General features: G+C 35.5%; 2 protein-coding genes across 2 annotated transcripts in view; one reads left to right on the forward strand and one right to left on the reverse strand.

Moving 5' to 3' along the window:
• LOC132722873 (uncharacterized) overlaps positions 1-17,979 on the forward strand; it is a gene marked incomplete at its 3' end in the record, with an annotated part of 99,022 nt that extends 81,043 nt beyond the window's left edge. The window contains 3 exon segments of the mRNA XM_060707458.1: positions 9,907-10,055; positions 17,058-17,154; positions 17,855-17,979. Coding sequence (XP_060563441.1) covers positions 9,907-10,055; positions 17,058-17,154; positions 17,855-17,979 — 371 coding nt within the window.
• On the reverse strand, positions 1,873-8,795 carry LOC132722872 (uncharacterized). Its single transcript, XM_060707457.1, has 2 exons — positions 8,239-8,795; positions 1,873-4,717 (listed from the first exon to the last, which is right to left on the reverse strand). Exons 1-2 carry the CDS (start codon positions 8,534-8,536, stop codon positions 4,161-4,163), a joined length of 855 nt encoding a protein of 284 aa, XP_060563440.1. The 5' UTR covers positions 8,537-8,795; the 3' UTR covers positions 1,873-4,160.
• Positions 17,980-19,288: the final 1,309 nt, after the last annotated feature.

The raw sequence follows: 19,288 nt of genomic DNA on the forward strand, positions 1-19,288 counted from the left end.
TATTTAAATACCTGTCATTATCCGAAGTAGATCGGCAGTCCCATTTTTATTGTGCCCCCACGTTAGTGGCGGGCATTTAGATTAACCCTTGTCTGTCCGTCCGTCCGTCCGTCCGTTCACTTTTGTGTCGCACGTAACTCAAAAAGTATTTGACCTAGAGTCATGAAACTTTACAGGAATGTTGATCAGCATGTGTAGTTGTGCACCTGGGTATTTTCGTGTGGATATTTTTAGTATTTTCAGAGTTATTGCCCTTGACTTAGTAAAATTTTGCAATTTTCAACTTGTGTCGCACGTAACTCAAAAAGTATTTGACCTAGAGTCATGAAACTTTACAGGCATGTTGATCAGCATGTGTAGTTGTGCACCTGGGTATTTTCGTCTGGATATTTTTAGTATTTTCAGAGTTATTGCCCTTGATTTAGTAAAATTTTGCAATTTTCAACTTGTGTCGCATGTAACTCAAAAAGTATTTGACCTAGAGTCATGAAACTTTACAGGAATGTTGATCAGCATGTGTAGTTGTGCACCTGGGTATTTTCGTGTGGATATTTTTAGTATTTTCAGAGTTATTGCCCTTGACTTAGTAAAATTTTGCAATTTTCAACTTGTGTCGCACGTAACTCAAAAAGTATTTGACCTAGAGTCATGAAACTTTACAGGAATGTTGATCAGCATGTGTAGTTGTGCACCTGGGTATTTTCGTCTGGATATTTTTAGTATTTCCAGAGTTATTGCCCTTGAGTTAGTAAAATTTGGCAATTTTCAACATGTGTCGCTCGTAACTCAAAAAGTATTTGACCTAGAGTCATGAAACTTCACAGGAATATTGATCAGCATGTGCAGTTGTGCACCAGGTATTTTCGTCTGGATTTATTAAGTATTTTTAGAGTAATTGCCCTTCACTTAGTTTCTCAAAAAGGATTTGACATAGTTATTAAACCTTATGGGCAGGTTGCTCAGCATATTTTAGATTTGCACCTGGGGTTTCACTTGTGGATTTATCCAGTATTTGTAGATTTATTTCCCTTGACTTAGTAAAAAGATTGACAGAACAGTGGTGCGGTGGGGGCACCAATGTCCTATGGACACATTTCTAGTTTCTATTTAAGTCTATATGAATACAAAAATATTATTCGAAATGCATTATCCGAATCCCTCCCATTTTCCGAAGTAAATTTTGGTCCCGTGTGTATTTAAACAATCATGATAATTACCCTTTGTGTGTTCTTTCATTAACTTCAGTTACCAAAAATGAAAAAATATGCACCGTGTCTGATGTTGGTACTGTTATTGGTTGAAGAATTGACAGCGATATTTTTCATAAATTCTCCATATATGAATTTCTCAAAACAGCCAAAAAAATTTTGTCTTCATTAATTGTAATGCTTCATCAGAGTCTTTACTCTAATTAAATCGAAAATACCGGCGTTTAGCTGTAAATACCGTAGTGACAACACGGCCATAATCAAGGCTTTGCACAAAATGATATGAAACGATACATAACGTAGAAAAAATGAAAGTATTTATGTCTTCAATACCACTAAAAAATTATTTTTACACATTTTTTTTTTCAATTGATCGCAGGAAACGAGTGTGTTGTAAATGGTAGATTTGCTATGATTGGCCAAAGTGGAGTAGTTATCCTCTATCCAGTGTTCAATCTAGTAAAAATTTCCAGGGGGCCCTTCGGGCCCATAAACTTTTCAAAAGGGGGTCATTTGAGAAAAAAGGGGGCCAACACTTAAAATGAACATCAAATTCAAATAAGGTATTGTATCTTTTTAAGTTACTTGTTCACGCACCATATATAGACCAAAAACGGTTGCAAAATTTCATAACAATCAACTCAACTAAAAAAATGACATTATCCAAATACTCGAAATAAAATGAAATAACTAACTGTGCAATTATACTTCAATTGTATTTATTTCATACATATGTATAGCAATATCATATACATGTATAACGATTGAGCTTTCAATACCTTACTCCAAATTTGATAAAAAATGATTCTATTAAAATATTATGGAATAATTTTGGCCGCTCAGAATTGTGTTCGACCGAAGGGCAAGCAGGCGTGGTACATGCACCATTGTTTAATACGCTTAAAGTATAGCAACGAACAAAAATTATCATACAGTTGTCCACCAATTAGGCCATCACAATCGGTCCAAGATTACCGTAAATGATCCCGACTTGAAGATCTGATTCACCGTCTGGAATAAACATGACGCGTGAATCAAACCAACCTGCCCAATCATTGTACGACAAAGCCAAAAATAATTGTAAGCCTTCCCATAAATTAAACTGCCAGAGACCGGAAGAAATGTTAGTTTGTTTCAATGCCTGGAAAAATCATAACACTTGAACCAAACCAACTATTCAACTACTATACCGAAACACAATATATACTGTACCAAACACTTTGGTATAAACATAGCGTAGCTTTACATATAGCCAAGAACAACATAGCATAGCAGCGAACCAAGACGCATGGGATCGCTTCTACAGTCCGTACACTGTGCCGTAAATGATCAGAGGTTGATAGTTCAAATCATCGCCTGGGATAACATGACGCATGAATAAAACTGACAACCACCAAACAACACACGGTAAGCCAAACTCAGTCCAAGCAAGCAGGATTCGCCAAGTACTGCATAGTACATTTTGCACGAGCAAATCCTTTAAGTACGCTAGCGCTGAATAACACTACTACATATACAGCTCTTCAACTTGTATTTTTTAGACTAGCAGCATAGACAACTGTATGACGGTGAACATAATATACTAGTATTTGGTGAACATAAATTACTAGTATTTGATTTTATAATTTACGCTAGGCAAAAAATACCAAAGTTAAAACCACCGTTACAGATCGCCCCTCGGTCAAAACGATCTTAAAGAGCGACGAGTTCATTAAGTAACCAATGAAATTCTGTTGGCACAAAATTAACAGACATGCTTGAAATAAATCATATTTAAAATAAAAAACAGGTTCATATATACCATTGTTTAAAGTCATAACTTTTGAAATAAACAAGTAACACTGAAAAACACAAATGGGTTTAACCAATCTCCACAATGAATTAAAATGTGCGTAAAACAAGCTTTTCGGCACCAGTCACTTCACACTATAACTATGTTGACGCTGACCACATTATGAACACAAATTACTGGTCCTTATTTGGCGATGATGTGCGCTCAATCTGTTACGCTATGAGAACATCTTGTGGAGTTCCAGGTTAAACATCACATCCAACATAAGCAACTGAATTTCAAATGTCTGCAATATACAAATAACAAGCGGCAGTATCTTTGATCATAAAAAACAGTTGACAAACAATAATGATGGTTCAAGTCTTAAACATTTTATTATTATTATGAACAGGAAACTTCATTAAGTACAGAAATAGGGTGTGGCGGGCGGGTTATTTTACTTGTATAGTGAACCGTGTGTAAAGGCGAAAGAGGAAATTGCACGGGCATTTCGTGCTTTTATAGCCAATTATCTGGTACCTGTTTACGCTATATAAAATTAACTTGTACAACGGTAACCAGTAGTATTCTACACCTAACACAATAAGGTTAGAATTAATCCGATTGTATAGCAACCGCTAATGTAAACAAATCTGATTTCTTGAAGGATAAATTGAATTATTTTAATTCAAAAATAATTTTCATTATCCAAATACTCGAAATAAAATGAAATAACTAACTGTGCAATTATACTTCAATTGTATTTATTTCATACATATGTATAGCAATATCATATACATGTATAACGATTGAGCTTTCAATACCTTACTCCAAATTTGATAAAAAATGATTCTATTAAAATATTATGGAATAATTTTGGCCGCTCAGAATTGTGTTCGACCGAAGGGCAAGCAGGCGTGGTACATGCACCATTGTTTAATACGCTTAAAGTATAGCAACGAACAAAAATTATCATACAGTTGTCCACCAATTAGGCCATCACAATCGGTCCAAGATTACCGTAAATGATCCCGACTTGAAGATCTGATTCACCGTCTGGAATAAACATGACGCGTGAATCAAACCAACCTGCCCCATTAAGACGAGCACGCCTGCCTGCCCAACAGTCGATAGAATTTTCAGGCCACAAATAAATTTTAGAAAATTTATCCCCCAAACTTCTATCGACACAAGATATTATTTCTAATTAAAGCATCCCTGAGGTAATCAAGATAAAATTCAAGGCCAACGTCATTTAAATGAACTCCATCCGGTCGGAAAAAACCAGTTTTAGCGTCAATATCAGTTTTAATTACGTCACTTTTACCAGATGAACCGACAAAATAACGGCCAATCCCATTTATACGCTTACGTTTTTTCTCCATGGCAACCCACCCAGAAGTTGCACCCGACCAAGTTTGCCTTTGAATAATGTCAAACCATATAATAATAGCATCAGGTAAAGCTTCACGAAGGTAGTTTATCTCTGATTTGATTAATTCTTTTAAAGTAACAAGGGGTAAGCTCACAAGATCATTTCCGCCTAAGTTGATAATAATAACTGATGGAGGTGTCGATAATAGAACTTGAGCTTCAACTGACCTCCGGAAACGAGTCCAACGCAGGCCTCGTTCACCCCACCAAGCAATGTTGCACCTCAACCGCAGATTCTCCTTGCCAGTATCTTGTGCTCTCTTTCCAGCCCAAAACGGGATTGAATCTCCCAAAACCCACACATCTAAATGTAAATGCATTTAAACTTAATTATGAAACGAAAGTTATTTCGAACCGAAAAATTGATTTACACGGGACCTACTGGCGAATATATAATCTATAAGCACCAGAATTCCATCTACCCAATTTCATGATAACTGACGAGCTGTAACCTTGAGATGCTAAATCAGTAGCCCTTCCTATCCGAAAACTATGTGACTTAAAACATAAATCCGTACAAAACTGTCTTGCTAATACATTTAGACAAAACTGCCGAAAATTGAGATCTAGTAACCGGTGTTAAATTGCTATGACAGAAAAGAGGACCTGGTGAACGAGGCCTTAAACTTAAATATTCAGACATGGACCGGACCGGGCACAATATTCCGTGCTCACAAGGAATCTTCAAATATGTTGGGATACCCCTCTGATTTGTCTTGTATCGACGTAACTGAATGATGATATAATTTTTATTATCGACAAAAGATAAATCCGAAAGGCTAAGCATGTCGTCACTGAGTGAGCTCACCAATTCGCTTACACGAAAAAGTCCGAAGTAAGCCAAAACAAAAAGAGCTGAAAATAGTTTGCACTCATAGTTGTTATAACATACTCCTGGTAGAGTATTATATACGGAAATTAAGATCTGCATTGTTAGTGGAGCCCGGATATCACGACAAGGACGACCTCTTCTACACCCTTCTAACAATTTCTGAATTACAAAGATATTGGTAATGTCGTAAAATCCGTTAAGTTTATGAAAATAATTTATCCCTGCAATATAGGTAGAAATTGTGTTCGGTGAATGGCCTTTTTCGAAGCAAAACGCCATAAATAAAGAAATATGATGAATTGGAAATGGCCATTGATTTGGCAAATTATAATTTTGTCTGAATGTATTAAAGACATTTATGCTAGTGTTATAAGTTAACATAGAATTTGAAGCTATTCCCGATTGTACCAGTCGTCTAGCTCTGTACTGAAGACATTCCATAGGAATTCTGGGAACGGGCAAGGATGTAAGTCTGCGTCTGGAGCCAACTTCCGGAATCTGGTTAACTGAAACCGAGATAAAGCATCGCAGATATCATTTGAAGTACCCGGCACATGATTTGCTCGGATTAAGACATTAAGACTCAGGGATCTTAAAGTAATTGCCCTCATCAAGCTCATTACTCTATCTGACTTTGAAGTTGCCTTATTTAAGATGTGAACTACTGCAATATTATCACAGTTAAATCTTATTTTCTTATTCGCTAAATGATTGCCCCAAATGAATAACGAAACAAAGATCGGGAAAAGTTCTAAAACGGTTATGTCAGCAGTAATACCAGATTTATGCCAAAATTCCGGCCATTTTGCCTGACACCAATGACCTTGAAAATAGATACCGAACCCTAGATTGTCACCGCCAGCACTGTCTGAAAATAGCTGTACATCGTCATTAGACACCCAAAATTTGTCATGAAAAACTGAAATACCATTATATTTTTTAAGAAAAGCTAGCCACATAAGTAAATCCTGTTTTGTATCTTTTTTAATACGAACACGTAAAAAAGGCTTACTAAGCCCACATATTGAATTAATAAGCCGGCGTAGGAATGGTCTACCTGCAATAATTGCCGGGCAACAAAAATTAAGAGAACCTATTAGTGACTGGATTTCCTTCACAGTGCACTTTTTCCGACTCAAAATGTACAAAATTTTATCAATTATTTCCTGAATTTTTGGCATGGGTATCCGAACTTGCATTTTGTCCGAATCTAATTCTAGGCCTAAAAATATCAGACATTCAGTCGGGCCCTCAGTTTTATCCATGGCTAAAGGAACACCCAATTCAGTCATGGTATCCTTGAATATTTCTAAAGCCTTGTTACAAGAATTTGTTGTTTTATCTCCGCCCAAAAAATCGTCAAGATAATGTATTAAATTACCGGATTTAAATTTAGATTTTACACAAAATTCTAAAAACCTAGCAAACCGTTCAAAAGTTACACAGCTAATTGAGGCCCCAAAAGGCAATGCTTTATCAAAATAATATTTATTTTTAAAACAAAAACCTAAAAGCTCAAAATCGGAGGGATTTATTGGAATTAAGCGATAAGCGCTCTTAATATCCGACTTAAAAAGTTTACAATGGGGACCTAACTCTTGTACCATCTTAACGGCCTCGTCAAAACTTGTATATCGAACCGTGCATAAAGCTGGATCCATATAGTCGTTTACAGATTCCCCCGGAGGAAAAGACAAATGATGTATCATTCTATATTCGCCAGGAGTTTTCTTTTCAACAAGACCAATAGGTGAAACAATTAACTTTGGAAGCGGGGGAGAAACGAACGGGCCGGCGACCCTTCCTGCTTGAATTTCCTTAGAAATTTGACTTTCAATTACCTCCGGCTTTAACCTTGCGGAACGTAAATTGCTACAACCCCGACGAATACGGGGACCTTCATACTGAAGCGGAAAGCCAAATTTAAAACCATTATATAAAAATTGAGCTTCATTTCTTTCGTAAAATTGTAAATAATGCATTAACATAGTAATATTTATGGGAGAATAAGCTAAACTAGAAATATCGGTATTTGCCATTTCATTTTGTGTGTCGGTAACCTTTTTAACCTTATTTACCGTATTTGTCGAAAGAAGAGCCCCGGCCTTTAGCAAAACTTCGGAAACCTCTCCCTCGAAATGTCTTTTGGAAAGACGAAGACCGGTCAGACTTAAGATTAGAAGTTTCCGAAGAAGAAGAAGGGGGGCAATTTATTTCTGGGTGAGGTCCGTGACATTTTTTGCAAACATGAGGATATTTGCAATTTGACCAATGGCAATTTCCTCTATTAAAATCAAAACACACCAGGTCGGGGTTTGATATTTGTGGTTTTGAGGGTTGTACCACTTGGAAACAACGCCACCATAAATCATTATTTATCCGAGCCCATGATGCGTTGGCTGTTGCCTGACGAAGCCTAAACTGTTCATCATACGTTCTCCAAGCAAAACCCCCTTGACGCATAGCGCATTCTCTTATGTTAAACATGTAATGCAAGATTTCGTACATTCTATCCGAATGATTTGATAGATAAATTGAGGAATAAATAAGGAATGCATTTGTCCATTTCTCGATACTGTTTATTTGCTCTTTACATTCCCGAGAAGATGAGACAATATTTCCTTCAAAACTCACCCTAAAAAGGCCACCCTTACAGAATTCATTTAATTCTATAGCACCTTTCAAAAGGAGTGCGAGATTTATGTACTCTCCCCTACAAATTTGTTGCTTTAAAGACGTAGGCACGTGAGCCGCTATATCATCGTCTGCTAGACGTAACGGGGGCACGCTTGGTGCACGTGTGCCTGTATTTAAATTTGAGAAATGACTAGTACTACTAGAATCCCTCGAGGGAAAAGGTACTAAATTCAAATTTTGGTTCGATACGCCACACCCTAAAGATTCAGTATTTGCTGCACGAGCAGACCTATCTCTCTCAGAAATTAAACCTGAAGCATTTATGATTTGTTCAAAATCGACAAAATTTGACATACCAGCATCTCCTTGCAGGAGCCTGTTCTCTGCCTCACCCAGCTCGTCAATCGACCGTTTACTGCCTCTGGACTGCGCCGGCTGCCCATTTGTGCATGTCTGTTCCCCCCTCGCTGACCTCCGATGGGGTGGAATTTCATCCCCTCTCGAGAATTCAGCGTCGGGTTGTGCGCCCCTGGTATTTCTAGCCGCTGGACTGCGAGTTTGCCTTGCAGACTGAACATCATTGAGCTGCCTATGTCTCAAGTTATGGCTATGTTGAGACGGTACTCTTCTTCGGCATCCACGACCACGTGGCATTATCTTATTTTACTTGTATAGTGAACCGTGTGTAAAGGCGAAAGAGGAAATTGCACGGGCATTTCGTGCTTTTATAGCCAATTATCTGGTACCTGTTTACGCTATATAAAATTAACTTGAACAACAGTAACCAGTAGTATTCTACACCTAACACAATAAGGTTAGAATTAATCCGATTGTATAGCAACCGCTAATGTAAACAAATCTGATTTCTTGAAGGATAAATTGAATTATTTTAATTCAAAAATAATTTTCATTATTTGGACCTTTTTCAAGACTTCTAGCTGTTAACGTTGATGCAGACTCAATTTTAAGAACTGATTGGTAAAGAAACAATGACATAATGTTCAAAGAAACATATGAATCTTATTTAAATGGAACCTGGGATATTTGATAACAATGTTCAGTTTTTTAATCAGCGCCCGATATATATATTAAAAGGAAAATCATATTTTGCAATTAGCTTATAAGCTTACAATAGTTGCTAAAAACATTTACCCTTCTCAATATATCCAATCTAAAAACAAAGTGTCAACAGGTGCTAAGACAATGTATATTGACATACCGGTACCTTTGATCTTTTGTCAGGGCAGCAGTTCTTACGTCACGCTTAAGATGTCTGTATTGATTAATGATATGCACCAAAGACCAATCAAAGTTTTTTTACTCAATTGTCAGACACTCCCTAGCCAATTGTGTTTGATTAGCTCCATTTTAAGACTTTTTTTAATTGGTGGAAGGTGTGTTCGTAATAATTTATGCACACCTGTATAATTAACTCGCACTTTTTCACAAATATATAGTTTTTTTTCCTCTGGAAAGTTCTGGCATATTAATTTGTTTTGACCGTTAAAAAACTGTAACTACACACACGTATTGGATTATCTGTGACAATTTGTTTTGTTTATAAAAACTGTGACTCAAAAGTAAGTAATAGTTAAGGTACAAAGAACAGGTCTGCATAGTATTAACAGACCCTGACCGATCAAGGTTTTAAAAGGGTTACCGAGTGCGGTAACTATCTTACCAACATGCTCTTGTTTTTCTATACAAACTTCAGTTTTGAATTCAGTATTTATTAATATTATTCACAAGAAACTTTTATGTACTTAATCAGGTTTTAGATCATTAATGGCATTTTCTATGAGTGCGCCCATCGGGCCCACAGTTGAATTTGTTTTGCGTCGGCGGTCTTTTCAGGAGGTCAATGGCGCTCTCTCGATTGAACACTGTCTATCATATTAATATTCTGATTTAGATTATTCGAACCCATTGATTATTCAAAGTAATTTTTAGTCCCTGGCACTTCGAATAAGCAGAGTTGGACTGTATTACTCTTTTTTACATAAAAATGTCATACCAATTTTCAGAAAACTTAATTTACCAACGAGAAGATACATGTAATCATGACGGGATATCTTTACATCAAGGTGAAAAGGAGCAGGATTATAGATTACATTTACTTGTTGCTGGTACATACTTGGATCATCTTCTTTGGCAAGCACCTCTTCTACTCACGGTAAACTTCTTTTGTTTTATTAGGTAAGTCAGTATAGATAACTGAGGGTAAAATTCTTTTGTTTGTGTCCAGCTTCGTAAAATTTTGTAGCCGACTCATCTATTAAATGTTTTGTAGTAATAAGGATACCCAAAATATTTTTGTCATGCATTTTTAAAGTTATTCTAGCAGAATTAAAAACCACTACATTATATTGATGAAAAATAATTGGCAATAATTGGAAATATTGGTATATTTCACAACTTGATGAAAATCGATTAAATTTTCTCTAGCGTAAATATCAACCAACCTGTCATTAAATTTTACCCTTCCACGATCCCCTTATATTTCCTTGCGCGAAATATTTGGAATTTTAAATTCGCAAACTTTTCTACACGCAGCAATATCCACTTACACAGTACCTTCATCAAAGTTTTTAACGCAAATGTAAACAAAAAGCAAAGGTTTTTTTTCATCTTTCCCCATAAATTGGCACATTGATATATTGATGACATAAAATCCCCCAAACAAACAAGACTTACCTGGAAGTTGATGTTTGGTTGTGATTCTTTGTAGTCATATAACAACTGGAGGGATCAAATGAGATGCGCGCTAACCATGACCATGACAATCAGTATTTAAAGCTTCACAAAAAAGGTTTTGTCTAAAATCTGGATCAAATATACAAATACTGTTATCCAGTTTAAAATCATATATTTGTAAATTATAACTATTGAAACATTTAACAAATGTTTCTGGGAGGGTCAATTTCATAGGGTGGGCATTTGATCCCTCCAGTTGTAATATGACTACAAAGAATCACAACCAAACATCAACTTCCAGGTAAGTCTTGTTTGTTTGGGGGATTCTTTTACGTCATACAACTTCCGTTATCAAATGAGACTTTAAAGCATAGACAAACCTTTTTTGACATAACATCATACAGTATCATTGGCGTCCACGCCGAAGCGGGGCGCCCTTATGGAATGAAATCAGATTTTGTGAAAGGGCGACAGCAACTTCTCGAGCCTTAATAAGTCGGTCATAATAAAAGCCGATCATTCCGATCGGTATGAGGGTGCTTGATTTAAAAAAAATGGCTCGATATGTACAATGAATAGCGAACTGGAGAATTTCGCAATGCATGAAATAACCTTTTCCGTCTCTTCGGGTTTTTTTATTTATCATTTTGTAGTACACAGTGGGTTATTATGGTATGTTAAAATAGAATGATGAGTTGATGACCTAAACATTCCGAAAATCTATTTATAGAGGGATGTACTGCTATCGGTAATTCCCGGTCTATTTTGACCGGGATTTACTAGTAACCGGCGAATAATATAACATGTTTATTGTCCGGTCTCTCACAGTTTTGGAGTAGATGTTTGATATCGTTACAGAACAGAACAGATATTTTATAGATAAATAAGCTTTTTTTCCAAAATGAATGTTTGTCACTTAGTTTGGTTACAATAATTAATAAACATAGATCAACTCTCAAATTTATTGATTATTATTATACATAAACATACAATTCGAAAAAAAAACCAACAACAACAACAATAAAGCATGTTTCATTTTATCTATATGAGATAAAAACAATAAATGAGCCGCGTCACGACAAAACCAACATAATGGGTTTGTGACCAGCATGGATCCAGACCAGCCTGCGCATCTGCATCCATCTGTTTTTTACGACAGAACAAAATCCATCTGTTAATATACGTGGAATATTGCTTTTTGGTTGATCTTCGCCAAGATGCCATGATGATATCTGTAGATTGTTCCGAAAGTTTTCTGCTTTTGAAGGTCTGCCTGATATACGACATACCATCAGATGTAGTTTGTCAACTAGAGGATGAATTCTCAGAGAATTTGGAATAGTTAGAACATCTTTCTGAACTTTGAAAATTAATAGAGTGTCTAGTATCATATCTAGAATGGTTGTAAACCAGTTCTGTGTTACCCAAAGCGGTGCTATCAGCAATACTTCGGCCTTGTCCTGCCGAACTTTCTGTACAAGTCTTCCAAACAAACTGAAAGGAAGGAAAGCATATAAATATTGATCACCCCAACATACAGAAAAAGCATCTATATCTTCTGCATCTGGGTCTGGTTTCCAAGAATCAAATCTTGGTAATTGTGTATTAACCCTAGACGCAAACATGTCAATTTCAGGTTTACCAAATAAAGTTGAAATTTTTTCAAAAATATTTTCATTAAGTTTCCAATTAATATTCTCTTTGAATACACATGAACTGTAGTCAGCTATATTATGTTTACGTGGAATATGAGTAGCAGACAACCAAATGTTCTTTTTTATGGACCATTGCCATATAGCATTAGCAATGCTGTCACATTTTAATGACTGACAACCACCCATATTATTTATAAATGAAACTGCACAAGAATTATCAGATTTTATTTGAACATGTTTATGTGTTAGGAATTTACAGAATGACTTTAGTGCCAAAAAGACAGCTAATAATTCTAAGTAATTTATATGATTTTTTGCTTCATCTTCAGTCCATCTGCTGCCAATAGAAATATCTGAACATACAGATCCCCAGCCGTACAGGCTCGCATCACAGATTCTTTCATGAACCCGAAGTGCAGTTCACAAGGACCGGTACTCTGCACTTCTTAATTTTTGAGTTATTGCCCTTTGTTAATTTTCATACTTTAATTTTGTCCGGGCCATTTCTCTTCAACTATAAAAGCTATGGACTTGAAACTTCATAGGATGATAGATCTCATTAGGAAGAAGTGCAGTGCACAAGAACCGGTACTCTGCATTTCTTATTTTTTGAGTTATTGCCCTTTGTTAATTTTCATACTTGTTTTTTGTCCGGGCCATCTCTCCTAAAGTATAAAAGCTATGGACTTGAAACTTCATAGGATGATAGATCTAATAAAGAAGAAGTGCAGTGCACATGAACTGGTTCTCTGCCTTTCTTATTTTTTGAGTTGTTGCCCTTTGTTAATTTTCATACTTTATTTTTGTCCGGGCCATTTCTCCTAAAGTATAAAAGCTATGGACTTGAAACTTCATAGGATGATAGATCTCATAAAGAAGAAGTGCATTGCACAAGAACTGGTACTCTGCATTTCTTATTTTTTGAGTTATTGCCCTTTGTTAATTTTCATTCTTTATTTTTTCCGGGCCATTTCTCCGAAAGTATAAAAGCCAGCTGCAATAGACTTGAAACTTCATAGGATGATAGATCTCATTAAGAAGAAGTGCAGTGCTCAAGAACCAGTACTCTGCATTTCTTATTTTTTGAGTTATTGCCCTTTGTTAATTTTCATACTTTGTCCCGGTCATTTCTCCTCAAGTATGAAAGCTATGGACATGAAACTTCATAGGATGATAGATCTCATTAAGAAAAAGTGCAGTGTACAAGAACCGGTACTCTGCACTTCTTATTTGTGAGTTTTTACCCTTTATTAATTTTCATACTTTATTTTTGTCCAGGCTATTTCTCATAACTTATAAAAGATATGGACTTGAAACTTCATAGAATGATAGATCTTATTGATAAGATAAGAAGTGCAGTACATAGAAACTGTTGCTCTGCACTTATTAAATTTTAAGTTATTGACCTTTGTTAGTTTTCATATTTCATTTTTTTCCTGGCCATTTCTCCTAAACTATATTGTTCACAAGGCGACACATCTGACTCGCGGAGTTCTATAGTTTCAGAATCAATATCATTTCCAAGAAATGTAATTTTCTTTGCTGGAATTAAAACAGATTTTTTCTCATGAATAACAAATCCAACATTTGACATCAAATCAATTGAGTCTTTTACATTTTGAACACAACCAGTAAAGGAATTTGACATTAATAAAGAGTAATCAATATAACCAGAATTTGTGTGTCCCAGCATGCGTAAAGATGCATATACAGGTTTCATCAATTTTGTGAACAATAATGGCGCACAAGAAATAACATTTGGTAATGCAACATACTGATAGATTTTTCCTGATTTTTTAAATCTTAATTTAAGTCTGTCCGTACATCCCAAAATCTTGTGAACGCAACTCCTCTTAAACCGGATGGCAGATTTTGCTTAAAATTCAAGGGATGAACAACCTTAATGTGTAGATGGTAGTAAAGGAAGGAATTTTTGCTGCAACCAAATTTAACAGAATTATGGCCCTTTGTTGATTTTTTCACTATATACTATGTAGAAATTTTGTGAATGCAACTCCTCTTAAACCGGATAGCAGATTTTGCTTAAACTTCCAGGGATGAACAACCTTAATGTGTAGATGATAGTAAAGGAAGGAATTTTTGCTGCGACCAAATTTTACAGAATTATGGCCCTTTGTTGATTTTTTCACTATATACCATATAGAAAATTTGTGAACGCAACTCCTCTTAATTTTGCTTAAACTTCCAGGGATGAACAACCTTAATGTGTAGATGGAAGTAAAGGAAGGAATTGTGATGCGACCAAATTTAACAGAATTATGGCCCTTTGTTGATTTTTTCACTATATACCACATAGAAATTTTGTGAACGCAACTCCTCTTAAATCGGATGGCAGATTTTGCTTAAACTTCTATACAGATATGCATGCTCTTGTTTACGAGCACATCTGCACAGTGGGGGCATCCGTGTCCTTTGGATACTGTTTTAGTTCAATTTCTTTATCTATAATTTCTTCTTCTTTGGCAGAAAACCAAACTATTACAATCAGATTTAACAGGATTTACACCTTGCATAAATTCAATATGACAATGCTGTACAATATCAAGTATATTTCTATCAAAAGTAATATTTCTCCAATTTTCAACATAACTTTTTAATCTACCAGCTTGAAATTCACTTACGTTTAATGCTTCTTGGCACCATTTTCAGGTTTTTTGGCACAGTCTGACTTTCAAACCTTGGCCATCTACCACGCCCTCTTCCTCCTCTTCGGAAAGGATGGAGACCTCTAAACATTGTTGAGCCTCTGTTTGTATATCCTCTACCTACACAGCGGCCAATTCTGTTCATATCATTTATCTCACGGACATTTTTGTTCACATCACAATCCTCCCCATATAACAGATCAGTGAAGGGTAGACTGGATGATGCTAAATAATGATACTTTGGATCTAAATCCGCCTTGTGCATTTTCTTATGCCTGTTGCTAAGCAATTTATTAGCTTGACCTAATAAAGCCAGAGTGTTTGAACCCCAATCTAAATCTTCTGAATCAAACACTCCACTGTGTTTATCTAAGAGTTTTGTTATGTTTGTTGCTGCCTTAACAATAAAATTCTGGAAACATTGTTATTTAGAGTCATCTGAGTCTGTTTATATGGTTTGAGCAGACGCCATATACCTTGATTTACCCTAGTCTTCACCAGAGCTTCACAATTATTGGAGCGGTGTATCTCTTTTACTAATTCACTCTGTTTTTCTTCGGATATACCTGACCTAAATGCACTATTAACAAAAGTAGCTAAATCATCATTCACTTCACTGTCAACAGACTCAGATTGAAGGAATTTTTCACCCAAAGTCTTAAATATAGATTGTCAGTGAATTTTCTACTTATAAACTCCGAAAAAATTCCATATTGAAATGTTCTTTAAAATCATGCAGTTTTCCCAAAAATCTGAACTTAAACCAGCTTTTTTACTTCCCAAATCAGCAATTTTAGGGATATTTTTCCCAAAATGAAGAGGCTATTAATATAAATGCCTCTTTCCAATTAAGTGAGAAAAATCACTGATTGTTCACCAGTTTTTTGTCTTTTCTGGGGAGGTTCAGACGACGAATCGTTATCAAATGCAGGATTAATTAAATCTGACACTTCATCTGGGTCATCATAATTACAAGAATTATCATAGTCATTTTGACCCGCATCAAGAAAATACCACTCAAACTTCTGTGCTAACTGTTCAATTCTTTCATCCTGCTGTTCAATGCGTTTATTCTGGGTGTTAATATTGTAATTTAGTTCTTTCATAACTTATATAACCTCCTTGTTTATATTTTGGTTTTGCACGGAGGACGAGGAACTACCACTGGGCTTTTGAACAGGATTGTAGATTTACTCTTCGTTCCGGCCGTGCCGGATGAATTCTTACGATTGTTCTCCTTGTCATGTGTCGTTTCTATCTTTCCACTGCCTTTAGAAACAAAATTAAAGAAGAATTCTGCATATCATAGAGTCAGCCATGATGAAATTAAAACCGGAAACACTCCTACATGTGTTTACAATTTATCGATTCAAAATTTATTTTGAACGAAATATTTTTCTGAACGAAAAATAATAAACACCTTGACCACGTCAAAGAAATATTTTGATACAATAAATAATAGAAATAATATGTCTTATTGATAATAATAATACGGCGTCGCTTTATTTATAGTACAGTACGCAATTGTAAAACAATAAATGCACGGACATGTATATAGTAAACTGTAAAGTTTACAAGCTGTCGAATACACATCGGACTAGCTTGAATATCAGAAGCGCACTGATTGTCACGATAATGGTTAGTGCGCATCTCATTTGATAACGGAAGTTGTATGACATAAAAGAACCTTGATGAATGAGTTCAATCAATAGAAAGGTAATTTATAGTTATCAAATTTTAAATCACGAAATATTAATGGGCTGAGCATTCACGACCAAGTGGTTATGGTTGCAGACTTCGAACCACTTGACCCACATTGCTGTTGGATTTTAGTTTCTTTTATGTGAGGACGCTATCCAAGCAAACTTATAGTATGTTTGTGGTTCTACTCAGTGGTGGTGTTGGTAGTTTTCACTCCGGGTCACGACAGTAAGCCACATTGAATTCACCAGAGCACAGTTCAACCACCGCTACTACTCGTTCTACTCAGATGCTTGTTCTTGCCTGAATTATTATGCACAGAAGGGCACCTTAGGCCTTCCTCCACCACTAAGCTGGAAAGTTGCCATACAACCTCTATTGTGTTGTTGTGAAGTAAAACTCAACCATAACATTTGACATTTTCTTTGTCTTACATAAGCATTTCTTTTTAAACACAAGGTGGAACCAACCCCTGTTACAAATGAAGAGCTTGGAAATACAGTAGATGATTTAAGTGGCAACCTAACAGAAAGTGCTACTGAAGAAGAAGTTATCGGTAACCTTGAATTTAAAGTAATATTATATAAGAAGTGAAAATTTCTTCATGATTTTCTTTTTTATAGACACAAATTTCTTTTATCGAAATGAATGGTTAAATTTTATTTTTATGCATAAAATTACTTATTCTTTAGTGCCTAGTAAAAAAGCCATTTTCTTGATTGTAATTGTGTGTTATTTGGTAAAATGTGTTATTTTTGGCACAATTCTTCATCATTAAGGGGGATATTAAATAAATTTTGAAAATTTTAAGTTAACCAACAGTATAGTGCCTCTTCAGAATTGTCTGTCTGTCAGTCCACAAACCTGGATCCCCTGATAACGCAAAAAGTACTGAAAATATTTTTAAGAAACTTGAAAAATGGGTAGATGACAGTCTGGAGATAATGCACATTTTTTTTACTTCCTAGTTAAAAAAATGGCAAATAAAACAATACTTGAGGTAACTATAAAAATATAAGTTGATACACCATTAATAATAGTGTCATTTAAATAAACTGGCAGTTTTTTTAAGAAAGGCACTTGACCCGTAATAAGGAATGCATATTCCCATACATAGTTTGTACTTTCTTTTATTTAAATAAGACATATTCAGTAAGAATATTATAGATTTCAATAAATTTCATTTCTTCAATAAAAATATTTTACTCAAACATGCACATAGTATATATTTACATATATTCTGTTTACTTTTACAGAAATTTTGAATGACTTGCAATCTGTTTCAATCACTCTTAATACTAAACCTCCAGATGCAAACATTACCTTTTCAAACTATAGTGCTACTGAAAAAGAAGAAATGGCAAAAGAAGAAAATAAGAAGGTAAAATCACTATCCTAATTGACCATTTAGCAATGTTTACGATGTTTATAAATAAACTTAAACTGAAGTTTTTTGCATAATTTGTATTGTACATGTCAAGTTCCATGGTTTAGTTGTTTTGTTGCTGCACATTGATGTGTGTTTTTAGCTCACCTGTCACAAAGTGACAGGGTGAGCTTTTGTGATCGCTTTTCGTCCGGCGTCCGTCCGTAAACTTTTACTTTAAATGACATCTCCTCATATACCACTGAGCCAATTTCATCCAAACTTCACAGGAATGTTCCTTTGGTGGTCACCTTTAAAAATTGTTCAAAGAATTTAATTCCATGCAGAACTCTGGTTGCCATGGCAACCGAAAGAAAAAACTTTAAATATCTTCTTTTAAAAAACCATAAGAGCTAGAGCTTAGATATTTGGCATGAAACATCTTCTAGTAAGTGTCTACCAAGTTTGTTCAAATAAAAGCCCTGGGGTCAAAATTGGCTCCGCCCCGGGGGGTCATTGATTTTCCCTATATGCATATAGTAAAAACTTAAAAAAATTTCTTTTAAAGAACCCAAAGAGCTAGAGCTAAGATATTTAGCATGAAACATGTTCTAATGGGTGTCTACCAAGTTTGTTCAAATAAAAGCCCTGGGGTCAAAATTGGCCCTGCCCCGGGGGTCATTGATTTTCCTTATATGTGTATAGCAAAAACTTAAAAAATCTTCTTTGAAAAAACCCAAATAGCTAGAGTTAAGATATTCAGCATGAAACATCTTTTAGAAAGTGTCTACAAAGTTTGTTCAAATAAAAGACCTGGGGTCTATATTGGCCCTGCCCCGGGGGTCATTGATTTTCTTTATATGTGTATAGCAAAAACTTAAAATCTTCTTTGAAAAAACCCAAATAGCTAGAGTTTAAATATTAAGCATGAAACATCTTCTAGTAAGTGTCTACAAAGTGTGTTCAAATAAAAGCCCTTGGGTCAAAACTGGCCCCGCCCCAGGGGTGTCATTGTTTTTAACTATATGTGTATAGTAAAAACTTTAAAAAAAATCTTCTTTTAAAAAGCCCAATGAGGTAGAGCTGAGATGTTTAGCATGAAACATTTTCTTATGGGTGTCTACCAAGTTTGTGCAATAAAAGCCCCTGGGTTAAATTGGCCCTGCAACGTTGGGGTGGGGGTTGGGGGGCCTATATACAGGTGAGCGACCTCAGGGCCATCATGGCCCTCTTGTTTGAGTTTAATAATAATTAATCCTGGTATTTTGATAATGAAATCCCTTGAACGCAGAATGGACTGTTCCAAAATCGAAGCATTGGTAAA

Source organism: Ruditapes philippinarum, unplaced genomic scaffold (genome assembly GCF_026571515.1).
Source record: "Ruditapes philippinarum isolate M1 unplaced genomic scaffold, ASM2657151v2 ctg6909_1_1_1_1, whole genome shotgun sequence".
Classification (NCBI taxonomy): domain Eukaryota; kingdom Metazoa; phylum Mollusca; class Bivalvia; order Venerida; family Veneridae; genus Ruditapes; species Ruditapes philippinarum.